Raw genomic sequence first — 16589 nt, 5'->3', positions numbered from 1 at the left:
AATAAAGCGTATCCAACTTCTGCTTAGAACAACCACACTTATCTTGAAACCGAAACCACACGCAAGTCAACCCATTACCATGGCAACTACTCAACACAAATCTCGTTTCCACTAGTCCCATACGGAATGCAGCGTGAGCGACACAGGCGAGAGTCTACATTGGGAGATGGAGCAGTTTTATATGTGCCCCACGAAATCTGTTAGCAACACAAAAAAGTATACAGATCGTACTCAGAAAGATCTACGCCACTAACGTTACATCTCGTTAGCTATCGCTAGTTTTGTTAAATTATAAAAATTTAAATTAAAAAAAAAAAAAAAAAAAAATCTGCTCAGGCACCGAAAGGAAGCACCGAAATCTGCGTTGCATTTCGGTCCGGGTAGGTATCGGTTGTATGGAACCGGTGCCGTATTGGTACCGGTTCTCGGTACCCAACCCTAGTTATAAGTAGGGCCAGGACTCGATTAAAAAAATTAATCTAATTAATTAGAGGCTTTGTAATTAATTAATCGCATTTTAATCGCACATAAATATTTGACCTGAGAACAGTAAGAAGTAATCTTTTTCACATGGATTTTTAGTATACCATTGAATAATGACTGAATACATAAGCTTAAGCAACAAAAATATTGTTTATTTTTGTTCAAGTCCAACAGACCAGTGCAATTTTTGCCATTAAGTGTAGCAATACCATATTTAGAAATGTAGTACATTTCAGAAATTCAGGTAGCCTAAAGATAGGTAGACCTTCTGTAAACTATAATACTTTGGGTTTTTTAAGTAAAACACAATACTTTCAAGTACATTAAGAACATTGGAAACCCTGACTGTTAGAAAACATCTCTGGTGGAGTGTGGGTTGTACCCGGAGTCAGGCTTAACGTCCACGCTAGCTGCTATATGTTTTGCATTGAGGTGATACTCAATGTGCTGCGGTGATATGCAAATTCCTTGTTGCATAGCTTGCACTGAACCATGTTCTTATCGACGCCTCCATCCGTTCGTTTTTTGTAACAAAGTGTCCCATCCACTGGGCCAACCAACACTGTCTCATCAGCTTCTTTGTTCATGTTCTCTGTGCCACTGTGCTTTGTTGTTCAACTTGTTTGAACCGAATTTATGCTCGTTAGTTGGTGGGCCAGTATAATCGGTCCGTCTGAAACTCCTCCAGTGAGAAACGGTCCGCGGTGCAAAAATAGATACGATTAAAATGCGTCAATTTTTTTAACGCATTCATTTTTGTGTAATTAATTAATCTTAATTAACGCGTTAAAGTCCCGGCCCTAGTTATAAGCCTATGGACCCTGGTATAGCAAAGGCACAGAGGCGATTTTCCATATTAAAAGTCATTGTAGCGCCCTACATTTTTTCAAGCTGTTATTTTTAGGATAAAACTGCTTATCCTAACCCTAATCCTGAAGTATAATTGTTGCATACTGTTACTTTAACTTTGTCGCATGTGTGTACTACATTTAAACTGTATATTGTCACAGTGTGCTAAGCTCCAGTATGTTACTTTAGGACATTCATCAAATGCTGAGAAAAAAAATCATTCCAGCAGGAGAGGCCCAGAAATGATTCAACATGAATAATGTTTTATTTTTTTATTTTCTGTTCTCTTCCCGTTGACTGAGCTTTTGTCCCTCTGCCTCTCTCTGCCTCTCTCTGACTCGTTTGCTGGGCAATGCAGTGGCAGATTTAGGTATTAGCGACACGGGGCAGCATGGCAGCCCAGGTCAGCATCTTGCCCGGGGGCAGCACAGGCGGTTTGCACACAAAAAAAAAACAGTGGTGACATTTGGGCAATCAGTTTTCTATTGCTTGTTTGCACATGACTCCAATGATATCATGTCACCATGTGGGTCATTCAAGCCTGTTGGAGTGGGCACCCTGGGGCTAATTTGTGAGCTGAGCAGGCTGCTGGTCTCCCAATAAGAAGTACAAGATTTAAAGACCGTGCCAGGCTGTTTGATGGGTTTGACTGGCACCTGAAAAAGGCTAATCCGTAGAAGCAATGCCTACAATGCTCAGTGCCAATAAAGCCATGAGCAGAACAGTTTCATCCCCAGGGCCATCACAGATCTTAATAATCACACTACCCTCCTACCCTCTCCCCAGCACAACTGCACTTTTTTTTAGTGGTTGCACAAACAAATTTCGTTGTGTATCTAATGCACAATGACAAATAAAGTCTAATCTATATTCTTCAATAAAGCCATGTGTTGGTTATGTGTTTGGTTTGCTTTTTAAATGCATCTATACACTGACAACAGGCCATTTGTGACATGTACTGTATATAGTTCCAGTTATCCAGTTATTGATGCAGAGATTTTTTTTTTGTGAAACAAAAAAGGCCTCTACCAAAATATCCTTACAATGCAAGCCTTTACAGCAGATGCACATCAGGTCATCTGCAGCCATTGCTTTCTGAGGGTGCAGAGGCTTTGGGGCAGTCCTTTTGTAGATGCTCCTGCACTGTTACATCACCCTCCCTGCAATGTCATCAAGTGTTTGCCTTGGATAGTCAGACTGGTTGTGTAACACATTGCATGGAGGAGGAGGAGGAGGAGGAGGAGGAGGGGGGGGGGGGTTGCTGCAGACTATACCAGCCCAGCAGATAGGCATGGTGACAGCACACAGCGTATCCTTCATCTCAGGGGATGTCGCTCAGTTTGGGGCAGCGGTGCAGATGGGATTTCTTAAACTGGGGGAGGGGGGGGGGACGCTAACATCGCCAAATCAGCAGTGCAGAGTTATTAACTGATGATAGTCGCCTTTTTAGGGAGAGTGGTGGGGACAGATCGAGATCACTATGAATCTGGGGGGGACATGTCCGTCCCCCCCCCCGTCCCCAGTGCTATCTGCGCCCCTGGTTTGGGGCAGAAGAGGTGGCAGGGCCCTGACTAGACACACAGATGCTGGGCTGTCGCTGTCTGTTCAGGGGAGATAGGTGCATAGGGATACTAAGAAATGGTTCAGCCCATTCAGCCAGTTCTTCTGTGGTTCATTTGCAAAGACAGTTGTTCCCCAGAGGTTTTCTGTCAATCTGGAAATCCATTCAATTACCACAACCCTTTGATATGTGTGTATGTGTGTTTTATTGTTTAAGCGTGTGAAGAAGAAGAAGTACCTTTGTGTGTTTACATCAGCATGTGTACATGAGTACCAGTAAAAGTAAAGTGTGTGCGTGCGTGCGTGTGTATGTCTGTGTGTGTGTTTTCCTGTGTTATAGTGTAGATGTGTGTGTGTGTGTGTTTTCCTGTGTATATGTGTGTGTGTGTGTGTGTGTGTGTGTGTGTGTGTGTGTGTGTGTGTGTTTTCCTGTGTTAGAGTGTAGACGTGTGTGTGTTTTACTGTGTTAGAGTGTAGATGTGTGTTTGTGTGTGTGTTTTCCTGTGTTATAGTGTAGATGCGTGTGTGTGTGTGTTTTCCTGTGTTATAGTGTAGATGTGTGTGTGTGTGTGTTTTCCTGTGGTAGAGTGCAAATGTGTGTATTTTCCTGTGTTAGACAGCAGATGTGTGTGTTTTCTTGCTTTGTGTCGTAAGGGCTGCAAGCTGAGCTGTGATGAATGTCTCTTAATGACAAAACAGGAGACTGACGAATGCAGAATGACAAAACAGTAGGATGCTAAAGGCTTCGCTGTGGGGATGAATGGGACAAGAAAAACCAAACAAAAGGAAGAAAAGAAGAAAAGAAACAAGGAAACGATGTTTTGTAAGGTATTTGTTTCTGTTACACGTAAAATAAATTAGGTCAATCTTTCATCCCTGTTGTGCTGAATGTACAATGGAGCATTGTTATTGTTTTGAAGCTTTGTTTTCCCTATGTCTTTGTTTTTCATCTCAAAATACTACCATTACCATGTAAACAATACTTCAAAACCAACTACCATGTTAACTGGAATGTAATATTGAACAAGATATGGTTAATATTGCACATTAGGGTGCAATTTGTGTAGGAGCATGTTGAGGTGCATCGCCTGGCGTGAGCATTAGGGGCTGTAGCTCCATAAAGACTTTAGCCCTGTATAATTCTCCATTTTGAGCGGTTTGTCAATACATACTGTAACTGAACATCAGCAAAATAGAGCTGTGTTGTTATTTTGTAACTTGAATGGAGTGCTGTAATTTATCTTCAATGAGTGGAGGCAATGTGAAGGAAATTATTAAATATTATCATGAAGTGTTAGACTTAAAGGAAATTCTTATAACTGCTATTTTCTAAAGTGTTCTGTGCTGTTGGTTATGTGCCCTGTTTCTCTGTCTTGTTCAATGGAATGCTGTCTCTTGAGAGAGGGGGTTGTTTGAAGTTATCTTAGAAAGGCATTGTTAGTTAAGGTATTTACAACTTCGTCTTCAGCGATGGGAAAACCAATTGATGTGTTGTAAAACTAATGTCATGAATGTTTACATTGAGATTGCAATGGCGATTGATGAGGCCAGGTGTTCTGTTAAACTCTTCGTGATTGTTTGTTTTAATTAAGCAAGGTTTCTTATCTTAGTAGGACAGAGGCCAGATGGCAACTCCGGACAGAGGAGGGGTTAAAATGTATTTTGTAACCTATGCTGTGAATTCTAATAAATGGTCTTGCGCCAGGAGCAAGAGCTCAGAGGTGATGCGAGACGGCGTCAAATACCTCTCCGCTTAAAAGGCCTAAGCGTAATAGATCTGTTATAAACTTTGCTCTGGTTTGTTGGTGTCATTTTATTCTAAGTAATTTAAACAACTTAGCAGAGTTCAGGATTTTTTCCTGACAGGCAAGACCAAGCAAACAGGGTTGACAGGAAAATACTTGGAAATACTAAGTCTCATTAAGATTTAAGAAAGGTGAAATAAAATACTTCATGGAGATGCATGTCTATGGGAGCAAAAGTGGGAGAGTTCCGGTCTCCATAAAGGGTCAAGTTGCAACCTAATGTTTGAATGTTATGCCTGAATCATCGTTGGTAAAGATAAAATGAGTTGGAACAGAAAAATATAACCCAGAGCTCATTTATGGATGGATACATTACTAGACATACAGTATCTTCATAATATTCGTACATTGGGTGTCATCTCTTGTCCATCTGCATTTTTGGAGAAATTCTGAAAAAGCTTGAATTATAAATAATTTACACCTGATGTTGCCTATCTAGAGATCTGAGCCTGCATGTCCCAGAGGAAGTTCTGGCTATTCATAAGGTGAATGTTTTGGCATAGTGGATTAGATCAGTGACAGAATTGAATTCCAATGAATTCTAAGTAGGTAAGTACTAAGTAACCAACATCCTGTTCAATTTATAACAAACCAAGTCCCATGAGCGGGTTACAGTCGATTTTGCAGAGAAGTCTGCATCTCTCAAAACACATTGGGTACATCTCACACCCCTATTTGTATGCTTCCTCTGTCCTTGGTCCTCCATGTCTCGGAAATCGACGCCAGGGGAATGTTTCATATGTCTAATTGCTGCCAGAGGAGACGAGGAGTGAGGACAGAGGACAGATGAGAGAGGAAACACAAGAGCATCCTATGCGGAAGTCTTTTTAGAGATGGGTCTTCTGTCTATGGTATGAATCTAAATAAATAATCAGACAAGCCAAGAAAAGATCTTCAGATGCTTGATTAATCGAACATGACTGGGTTGCCTATGCCATGGTGTTTAAACAACAAAACATTCATACCATTTTATTTCGTGACAGTAAATTGTCACACCTTATTAACAGGATTTGTTACTGGAGAATGTTATTTCAACAGCTGTAGGGTGGTGGGCCTTTTATCTAGGTTACCATTGGCTGTGATTTCCACAGACTTTGACATAAAGTAGGCCTTATTAATTTCAGAGTTTGGTTAAAATAACTGCTTTCCCTTCTTATCAGTCGTGTCTTTCTTTTGAACTATAGTACTGTAGACTACTCTATTAAGGTGGGAATTCATGTAATAACACCTCATTTAGTTTATGGATTTGAATGGAGACCTCTGTAATTGCAATGTTAATAAAAAAATTGAATGAAATTCAATGTAAACCTGTTGCCTCCCCACGAGGTACGGGTCTCTTGTTCAGTAATGAGGTAGCCTATCTGAGTCTCACGTTTACCCACCCACTCACTCACCACCTCAGTCACTTAGGCACTGGGGTGTCTCAACAACAGACGGTTAAAGAGTGGACCGAGCCACTCCAGGGTTTGAATGGAGAGCAGTGAATGGACCTGCATTTATAGAGCACTGTATACTCTTTTCATAGAGCACTCAAAACGTTTCACAGATGAATGCCTCAGATATTCACACACCGATGGCAGAGACTGCTTTCTAAGGTGCAACCTGCCGATTGCTGATCGACTCCTCTACCTCATGAACCACTATCGCAGTGAAGCTGGGTTGCAGACTTCCACCCTTGGGCGTCTCTCTAACCTACTCCACAGCATAAGGCCCAGTTCAGTGATGTAAAGCAATGGAAGAAACACGGTGCTCTCTGGTAGCGGCGCCCCAAAAATAATTTTGACTCACTCAAGAATAGAATTTGCATTTAGTCATTTAGCAGACACTTTTGTCCAAAGCAACGTACAAGGGAGAGAATAGTCAAGCTAAAAGCGATAAAACTGGTGTAACAATTGATACCACTTTTTTTTTTTTTTTCAAGAAATAGAAAACGACATAGAAAGAAAAAGAAGTGCGGGACCGACACACTGCTTAAGAGCAAGTTAAGCCAAGGTGTCAGTTAGGAATGGAGGTGCTCTCTGAAGAGTTGGTTCTTCAAGAGCTTCTTGAAGGTAGAGAGGGACGCCCCTGCTCTGGTAGTGCTAGGCAGTTCGTTCCACCAACGTGGAACTACAACTGAGAATAGTCTCAAGTATCGGCACACAAGGTGGATCAATCACTCTGAAGGGCGGATCAATCAGCAACCAGTAGGCTGGCTAAGTGTGATGATATTGAGGTGAAGCGTTTGTTTTGGAATGTAGTAACAACAATAACTGCAGTGCTGGAGTTAGACAAAGCGATAAAATCAGTAGTGGAAATGCTAGCAAACGTTAAAGAAGTGAGGCTGGAGCAAGACAAATGTGAAAATGTGTTCATCAAGGGCTTGACTCACTCAAGAATAGAATTGACTCAAGTATTGGCTCACAAGATGGATCAATCACTCTGAAGGGGCGGATCAATCAGCAACCAGTAGGCTGGCTAAGTGCGATGATGTCTCTCCCTTCTACGTCGCTTTGGACAAAAGCGTCTGCTAAATGACTAAATGTAAATGTAATGTGAATGGCTAAGTGCGATGATGTTGAGGTGAAGCGCTTGTTTTGGAATGTAGTAATAACAATAACGGCAGGGCTAGAGTTAGACAAAGCGATAAAATCAGTAGTGGAAATGCTAGCAAACGTTAAAGCAGCAATAAGGAGTTCTGTTTCAAAGTTAGTAAGCTAAAAGGCATGGAAAAATCTTGCAAACACCACCAACAGCCCAGTTGACACTGATATAAGCTTTCCAACACTCTAACTGGTGTCTTTTGGCAGTATAGCTGGCCATGGCATGCTTGTGAAAGCTTTTTCTTCCATTTTTGCAAGGTGTACCAGCCCGTTACACAGAACTAAATAGGGCATATCCTGGATGGCTAGTGGGGAAGACACAGGTATTTTTCTGTCCTTCACATGACTATATGCTATCAAAATGATTTTGAGGATGGTACCAAAACTAGTTGCCTGTAAAAACATATCTCAAAAAGAGTCTAATTGTTGCATAGTGTTACTTTAAAGAATTGAGGCTGGAGCGGGGGGGGGATCTGTGGCGCAAGCGGCAGCAGCCCTATACCATAAGTCGAATACCCATGGGGACCCGGTTCGAGTCCGACCCGCGGTCATTTTCCGATCCCTCTCCCGAATCTTTCTCCAGCTCATTTCCTGTCTCTCTCTACTATCCTGTCCGATTAAAGGCATAAAATAAATCTTAAAAAATTGAGGCTTGAGCAAGACAAATGTGAAAATGTGTTCATCAAGGGCATAGACATTGTTTCATTTCTGCCAAAGGGATTTTACAAACAGCCAATAAATCAGCTGGCTCTGTTAATACTGAAGTAGGAAGTATAGCAATCCCATAGTGGTCAATGACAATTGGTTGAAAGCTGGTCCAATAGTTCCAAAATGAACCCGAAGTCCAGGGACGTGCACAGGAGTGGGCTAAGGTTGCTCGGGCAACTGCCAGTTTGCCCTCCTCGACTGAAGTTGCCCCTCCGAAGGAAATATACAGCCGCGGAAAAAATTAAGAGACCACTTCAAAATTATCAGTTTCTCTGGTTTTACTATTTATTGGTATGTGTTAAAGTAAAATGTACATTTTAGTTTTATTCTATAACCTACTGGCAACATTCCTACCAAATTTCAAATAAAAATATTGTCATTTAGATCATTTATTTGCAGAAAAATGACAATTGGTCAAAATAGCAAAAATGATGCAGTGTCTTCAGATCTCGAATAATGCAAAGAAAACAAGCTCATATTCATTTTTAAACTACACAATACTAATGCTTACACTTAGGAAGAGTTCAGATATCAATATTTGGTGGAATAACCTTGATTTAAAATCACAACTTTCATGTGTCTTGGCATGCTCTCCACCAGTCTTTCACATTGCCGTTGGGTGACTTTATGCTACTCCTGGCGCAAGAATTCAAGCAGCTCGGCTTCTTTTCATGGCTTGTGACCATCCATCTTCCTCTTGATCACATTTCAGAGGTTTTTTATGGGATTCAGGTCTCGAAAATTGGGCTGGCCATGACAGGGTCCTGATCTGGTGGTACTCCATCCACACCTTTACTGGCCTGGCTGTGTGGCATGGAGCATTGCCCTGCTGGAAAAAACACTTCTCAGAGTTGGGGAACATTGTCAGAGCAAAAGGAAGCAAGTTTTTCTTCCGGGACAACGTTGTACTTTGCCTGGCTAAGGTTTGTAAAAGACCATAAGGATTGAAAAAGCGGACTGGATGTTCTTCTAAGTTCGTCTTCTCTGATGAGTCCGATTTCACAGTAGGTGCAAGACTCTCTGGCTTGTAGGCCTCTCCAGGTCTCCGTCTAACCATCAGACGACCATGTGTTGGGCAAAGCTGAAAATTGGACTCATCAGAGAAGACGAACTAGAAGACCCTCCAGTCCGCTTTTTTCAATCCTTATGGTCTTTTACAAACCTCAGCCAGGCAAAGTACAACGTTGTCCCGGAAGAAAAACTTGCTTCCTTTAGCTCTGACAATGTTCCCCAACTCTGAGAAGTGTTTTTTCCAGCAGGGCAATGCTCCATGCCACACAGCCAGGCCAGTAAAGGTGTGGATGGAGTACCACCAGATCAGGACCCTGTCATGGCCAGCCCAATTTCGAGACCTGAATCCCATAAAAAACCTCTGAAATGTGATCAAGAGGAAGATGGATGGTCACAAGCCATGAAAAGAAGCCGAGCTGCTTGAATTCTTGCGCCAGGAGTAGCATAAAGTCACCCAACGGCAATGTGAAAGACTGGTGGAGAGCATGCCAAGACACATGAAAGTTGTGATTTTAAATCAAGGTTATTCCACCAAATATTGATTTCTGAACTCTTCCTAAGTGTAAGCATTAGTATTGTGTAGTTTAAAAATGAATATGAGCTTGTTTTCTTTGCATTATTCGAGATCTGAAGACACTGCATCTTTTTTGCTATTTTGACCAATTGTCATTTTTCTGCAAATAAATGATCTAAATGACAATATTTTTATTTGAAATTTGGTAGGAATGTTGCCAGTAGGTTATAGAATAAAACAAAAATGTACATTTTACTTTAACACATACCAATAAATAGTAAAACCAGAGAAACTGATAATTTTGAAGTGGTCTCTTAATTTTTTCCGCGGCTGTATATATTTGCTATCAGATACCGGGGGTGTGGCAGCAGCGGTTACTGAGAGTTTAAAAGGATATTGGCAAAATTTGCGATCAGATGACGGGGGCGTGGCAGCCGCGGTTAGTGAGAGTTTAAAATGATATTGGCAAAATTTGGATCAGGGGACGGGGGCGTGGCAGCGGCGGTGACAAAAATGAATGTGTTGCTCCTTTTTTCCAAAATTCCTGTGCACGTCCCTGGATACAGCGACTGGAAACAATCCCCAGTGGAGCATAGCCAAACCCTGTTCATTCACAAGGTGAATTTGGGTCTGGTTATACCAGGCTAGTCGCTAGTCGTTAGCGCCCGATCCAAGTGGAAGTCCAGCGGATGAAGATCGTTCTCCATCACGAATGCTTTATTCACAGCCTGTTTACTGCAAGGCTTCTTCCAGTTTGCGTAGTGGTGATCGCATTGATAGGACACTGCCATAGACGGGTGACCATACCGAGGGCTGTTTTAAAATTATAAAAATCTCATGAAATCCCATGGAACAGCCTTGTAAGGGCACAAATCTACAATCACGGAAAGCAATGTAATCCTGATTGCATTCTTCATTGTCAATGGTGGGGGGCCGTCCTTTATGATGGACTTTTGAAATAAAGTGTGAAGAATGATTCAAGAAATAGGTATTATCTAAGTCTGGAAGACCAATGAGATGAAAGACTTCTGCTGAATGTGTGGGAGGGCCATTTTGTAATGATGTCTCTCTACAGTCGAGAACTGCTCGATACAGTGTCCTTTCCAAGGGTGTATATTATTACAGTGATGTAAATGGGTTGTAATTATTATGTAAACAGTTTGGACATGAGCAATATCACATAGACCCTGGGTAGATGTTTTGTCCTTGACATTTGTATTAAATGCCCTGATATAGATATAGAAGGTTACAAACATTAGTTTCTAACACTGTTAATTGCAACTGTCATTGTCACTTGATTTGGAATTCCAATAGCTCTAATCAATGAACCACTAGCAAACAACCTGCTAGCAAAATATCAATGGAACTAACAAGGCTCTGGAGCTAACCATAGAGTGACATGCATTCAAATGGAACTAACAAGCTCAGTTTATCCTCAGCATCCATAAACATGGTTGGAAAATACAGTCTCCATACCAGTTGCTGGTAAAATGTGTAATAAATGCTTGCAGCTGTTTCATAAAGGCAATAATACACTTGAGGCAAGTGATATATGAAAAGTATACCATTGTTGTTCAACAACTCATCGAGCAGTGACACATTTTCTACACACCACTGCCTCTTGTGTGCTTTCCCACGATTCATTTTCCTTAATTGATTCATTATTTAAGGGTTTGAATTGAATGTTCAGTTCATTTTGGTACCCACTTCCATGTATTTCTCACTAACCCTCAATGTGACACAGATATTTCTGAGAATATGTTCTCATATAATAAGTGCAGGGTACTACTAAATCCTTCATTAATAATTTACTGAATTTACTAAAGACAATTCAGGGAACTCAGGACACTTAAGCAGCCAAGGACACTTCAGATGAAGTGAAGGAGATTTCTGAATAAGAAAAATGAATTTCAAACAGCCCTGTGTTGGCCTCTGGTCATGCTGTAGTGGCCAGAGAAGGGCAGCTTTGGCCTCAGCTGAGCTCCGAGGTCTTTGGGGGAGGAGGGGGGGGCTGAGCAGAAATCACACACACTGCTGATTAAGGCGGGGGACACAGAGGGAGACACAGCGTGCCTTGGTGAGTCACATACACACACACACTTGGACTGGCACTGAGGCTTACACGCACTGATAAAAGCACACACGCACACACACACACAGGCACACTCAGTCTGACTCTCATGCATATCAGTGCTGACGAAACTATGCACACACACACACAAACAGACATACGCACACACACACACACACACACACACACACACACACACACACACACACACACACACACACACACACACACACACACACACACACACACACACACACAGACACTTCTCTCACTGGAACACATGCTGATGTAAACACATACACATACTTCCTATCACACATACACATACACAGACTTGCCACCACACACACACACACAGACACACCCTCATTTCAAACCAGAGGACTAAAAGGACTCGACACTTTTCTCACCCACAGCAAAATATGCATGACTTCCTGTGACATTTACTTCTTGCGTCTTTATTTTTAAACCTTTTCACTGAATCAGGTGTCAGATGAGAGCAAGTGCAGTTGTAAAAAAAAAAATCAATCATTTCTTTTCCTTCTGTGTCTGTGCTAGAAGGCCTTCTGAGATGGAGAGAGAGTTTTATTGTTCACAATGAGTGTTTTTATTCATGCATGTTGGCTGCTCATTTGAAGCAAACTGACCTTCATAACATTGAAGGTTTTTCGATGTTTTTATCCAAATTTAAGATGGATGTTTTTTTTTTTTTTTTTATTTTCAGATCAGATTTGCTTTTGTTGAGGTATTTTATGTTTAGGGTCTTATTCTGTTTCATGTGGAGTGAAACATGTGTGTGTGTGTGTGTGTGTGTGTGTGTGTGTGGGGGGGGGGGGGGTTGGGACTGTGTTGGATAGAAGATTGGGTGCTGTTTTTGAATGAAGGTAATGTCTTGTGTTTGAAGGTTGAGTGTTGTGTTGGTGGATGGATATCTTTGTTCAACCATGTCATGAGTGGAAGAGGGAAATAGCAGATTACGAATTGAAGGATTTTGCATTGGATGATGCTTTTCATGTTGTTTCAGTTCTGCTGGATCATTAAATTCTTCACTCATATGTGTTATTCCAGTCTACGTGAAGATCAAGTATTGATTAACTTGTGACGTTGGTTTATTTTGAGGAATGTTTGTATGTTAGTATGTTCAGTTGAGTGGTTTTCTGTTGCATGTGTGTGTGTGGCTGGGATTGAGCATAATTGAGGGCTGTGTATTGGATTTATAAGTATATTAAGAAGTGTTGTGTTTGAATGAGGATTCTGTGTCTGACTAGCTTTTGTGTTGGGTGTTTATGTGTTTGTGTGTGGGTTTGGCATTGTGTAAACAGAGTCTGAATGATTTGTTGAATTTTGTGTAGGGAGATGGACAATACTTTTCTCTTCCATAGTCATTTCTCTAAACCCACCCAATTCCATCTGAAATAAGATAAGACATTGCTCTCTATATGACAGCAATTTTGGAGCTTCATGTACGGCAAGTGATTTATGAAAAGTATACCATTGTTGTTCAACAACTCATCGAGCAGTGACACATTTTCGACACACCAATGCCTATTGTGTGCTTTCCCACGATTCATTTTCCTTAATTGATTCATTATTTAAAGGTTTGAATTTAATGTTCAGTTCATTTTGGTGCCTGCTTCCATGTATTTCTCACTAACCCTCAATGTGACACAGATATTTCTGAGAATATGTTCTCACATAATAAGTACAGGGTACTGAAGGGACCGGTTATTTATTATTCATAGTTAATAAGTATATGCCATAGTCAATAATTCCATCTTATTTATACCTAGTATAAATAAGATTTTATTTGTACTTTTCTAGCATGCCAGCATACCTGGTTAAGGACTCTCTGGTAGGGACATGGCGGGAAGGTGTGAGATTGCTCTCACCCTCCCCCCCCCAGGTTGAGACAAAAGGGTCTATTTGGTAACACCCCTTAAAATTAGTGTATATAGCTTACTCTCTCAGAAGGAGTAGACAGATAATCTTGAGGTGAAGCTGGGGAGTGGAACTCAAGCTCTGTCTCGCAATGGTCGGCCGCCATTGCTTCAAGAATAAACCTGAAACATGACTGACAAATCCACAAACTGAGTCTTCCAATATATGGTAGTAATTAAATACCATCAGTACTAAATCCTTCATTAATAATTTACTAAATTTACTGAAGACACTTCAGGACACTTATGCAGCCAAGGACACTTCAGATGAACTGAAGGAGATTTGGGAGCTTTATGCAGTGGTGTAGTGGTCCCTGGAGAAGTGGGTATACTCTTTATTTCTATTAAGCAGCCCATACAGCACAGGATAAACGTCCTGTTTTGAGAAGTGGGTATACCCAATGCTGACTGAAAAATAAGTGGGTATACTCCGTATACCTGCGTATACCCTGGACTACACCATACATCCACATAAAAGGCTCTTCTTCCCCTGATAAACGCATGACTTGAACATTACATGCCGATTTTGCCAAGAATATTTAACAGCGCTCCCCTTCATCTCTATGCATCGCAAACGACTTTGTGTTTACCGCACTCTAACCCTAACTTTAATTAAATCACACAAGCCCTTAATATAATTCAAATGATGCCACTGAATGCATAAACTGTTGATAGCTGTGGCGGAAAAGTAATTTACGCATAGGCTCAGTCACCGAGGACACACACGTGGCATCATCCATTAAGGTTCAATTAGCATGTTTAATACAGATGCAAACTGCTCACATGCAATCATCACCACACTGCCAGTGGCCATTCCTATTGTCATGGCAACTCCAGGCTTTCCCTAGAAGCAGTAGAAGCGAGAAATTGTCCTCTTGTAAATTTGTATTTTGATCATTTCAGCTTGACCCATGCATCAATGTTCCCAGCAGGCAAAAAAATGAGAGGGGGAAAGAAAGAGAGAGAGAGGGGGAGATAGGGAGAGAGAGAGAGGGAGAGAGAGAGAGAGAGAGAGAGAGAGAGAGAGAGAGAGAGAGATTTGAGCATAGACAGCAAAGAATGTAGCATGAATCTGAGTGAAGGGGATTGCGCAGGGATGCAAAGTCACTCTAGCATCATTTCTTTACTGGGGTTTTGCAGTTTGTCTCACGTTCATTCAGGTCACATCGGAGTCCAACAGTTCTTTGGGTAACCCTCCCCCCCCCCCCCCCCCCCCCCCCTCCATTTCCCTCTCGCCAGGGGCTGGAGGGGAACACTACTAGTCACTCTCTCTCATCCACTGATGATGTGCCACAGGACTCAGCAATATTTCATCTGTGCAAATACATCACATGCTAGATCTACTTCTGGAGATCAGGAATAAAGTGAGTTAATTTGTACATTGTGTGCAAAGCATCACATGCTAGATCTACTTCTAGAGATCAGGAATAAAGTTAGTTAATTTGTACATTGACATTTAATCCCCTCTCCTTACGTGTCTAGGTCTAGCGTAGCAGCACTTACGCCTTTCCTGACATGTACTTGTATAGACAATCACGTGTCTAATTGGCTGTATTTTGCAAAGAAAGGCAATGCCGTGAAAAATCAACCCAAAGACCTTTAATGGAAACCTGAAATACCCCTCCTATCTCTCACATACACACACACACACACACACACACACACGCACACACGCACGCACGCACACACACACACACACACACACACACACACACACACACACACACACACACATACACACACACACACACACACACACACACACACACACACACAAACCTCGCTCTCACTATTCTGGCTGACGGCGGAGTTCAATGGATGTTTTTTTTATTTTTTTTAAGCAAGAGCTATGTGCATGAACCTGTATATGTGGAAGAGAAATGTCCATGAACTAGTGCCTCCACACTCTTACAAAAATCGGTCTTTTTGTGCTTGTGGAATGCAAAATTAGTTTTTCTTGATATCTTCTACGAGGGAATTTAGTTTGACTGTAACCACTTTGGCACAAACTTACGCCAAATGATTAAATACATCCGGTTACAACCGCTCAGTACTGATATGATCTAGATATTTGCCTCTAGAGAGATCTCAACTCAAACTAAACTGTTGATGTCAGTTTGTTATATACTGTTAGAAAACATATTGTGTAATTCAATGTGATTTTGTAATCAGTTTACCAGTGTAAAGACAAAAGTCTACACAAAATAACGCCAATAACAACAAGTTTTACCGGGAAAAAAGAAGCCAAGCCGTTACCTTACTACACCATACATAACGAGTATATTTCCAAGCAGTCCCACCACGCAGATCACGGAGTAGAGAGCCGTTATGGAGATGGCTATTATCATTCCCACCGGACTTCTGGTTGGGCTTGGCTCCGTATAATTTCCAACGGGCACGAACCCCATGGCATCGTCGGGGAAGGTGACATTGAATGGGATCACCGAGTAGAGATCGGATAGATCAGGACTGGGTGCCGTGGATGGCTCCATTTCCAGTGCGCTACGGTCGCTGTCCCCTCGCCTGGGTGCTGAAAACGGGTGCTAAAAGCAATGCACAAACCTCTCCAAGTAACGCCTTCTTTACGCGCGGATAACTTCAGAGTGTAATGAGATTGAACAGGACAGCATACTGGCCGTATGACTTGAAACAAAAAGAAAAAGCGTCAGGGTTGGTGAATGCAATGCGGGAAGCGTCCACCAAAAAAACTAGAAAAATACATACAAACTTATGAGTAGGTCAAAGGAGGTAACTATTCTAACGTTTGTTGCGATCAGGCGTATGGCCGTAGGAATAACTCGAGAATGTGAGAGAGATGGCAAACGGGCAGTAAGCTCTCCAAACGCTGCCGTACTGCGTGCGTCCAGATTTCTTGGTTGGGGGGAAAACGACAGATTGTCGACGTCAAACCGGCGCTGTTGGCTCCGACAAAACCAAGCAGTTGCGCGAAGCCACGGGTGATAACTTGAGTGGAAAGCTCACACAAGGAAGAGAAAACAACATGTATGTTCTATCTGAATGTGATTAGCCCTCGCAGGATTAAATTAATTTATCTCACAAAAAGAACAC

At 41.7% G+C, this 16589-nt stretch overlaps 1 protein-coding gene across 1 annotated transcript in view; it reads right to left on the bottom strand.

Moving 5' to 3' along the window:
* Positions 1–16012, bottom strand: part of oprd1a (opioid receptor, delta 1a) — a gene marked incomplete at both ends in the record, with an annotated part of 21976 nt that extends 5964 nt beyond the window's left edge. Inside the window, one exon of the mRNA XM_080859177.1 lies at positions 15777–16012. Within this exon, the coding sequence (XP_080715303.1) occupies positions 15777–16012 (236 nt within the window). The remainder of the gene's footprint in view (positions 1–15776) is intronic.
* Between the last annotated feature and the right edge of the window lie 577 nt (positions 16013–16589).

The sequence above is a fragment of the Sprattus sprattus genome (assembly GCF_963457725.1).
Source record: "Sprattus sprattus genome assembly, chromosome: 20".
Lineage (NCBI taxonomy): Eukaryota > Metazoa > Chordata > Actinopteri > Clupeiformes > Clupeidae > Sprattus > Sprattus sprattus.
This window is presented reverse-complemented; position numbering and strand designations above follow the sequence as displayed.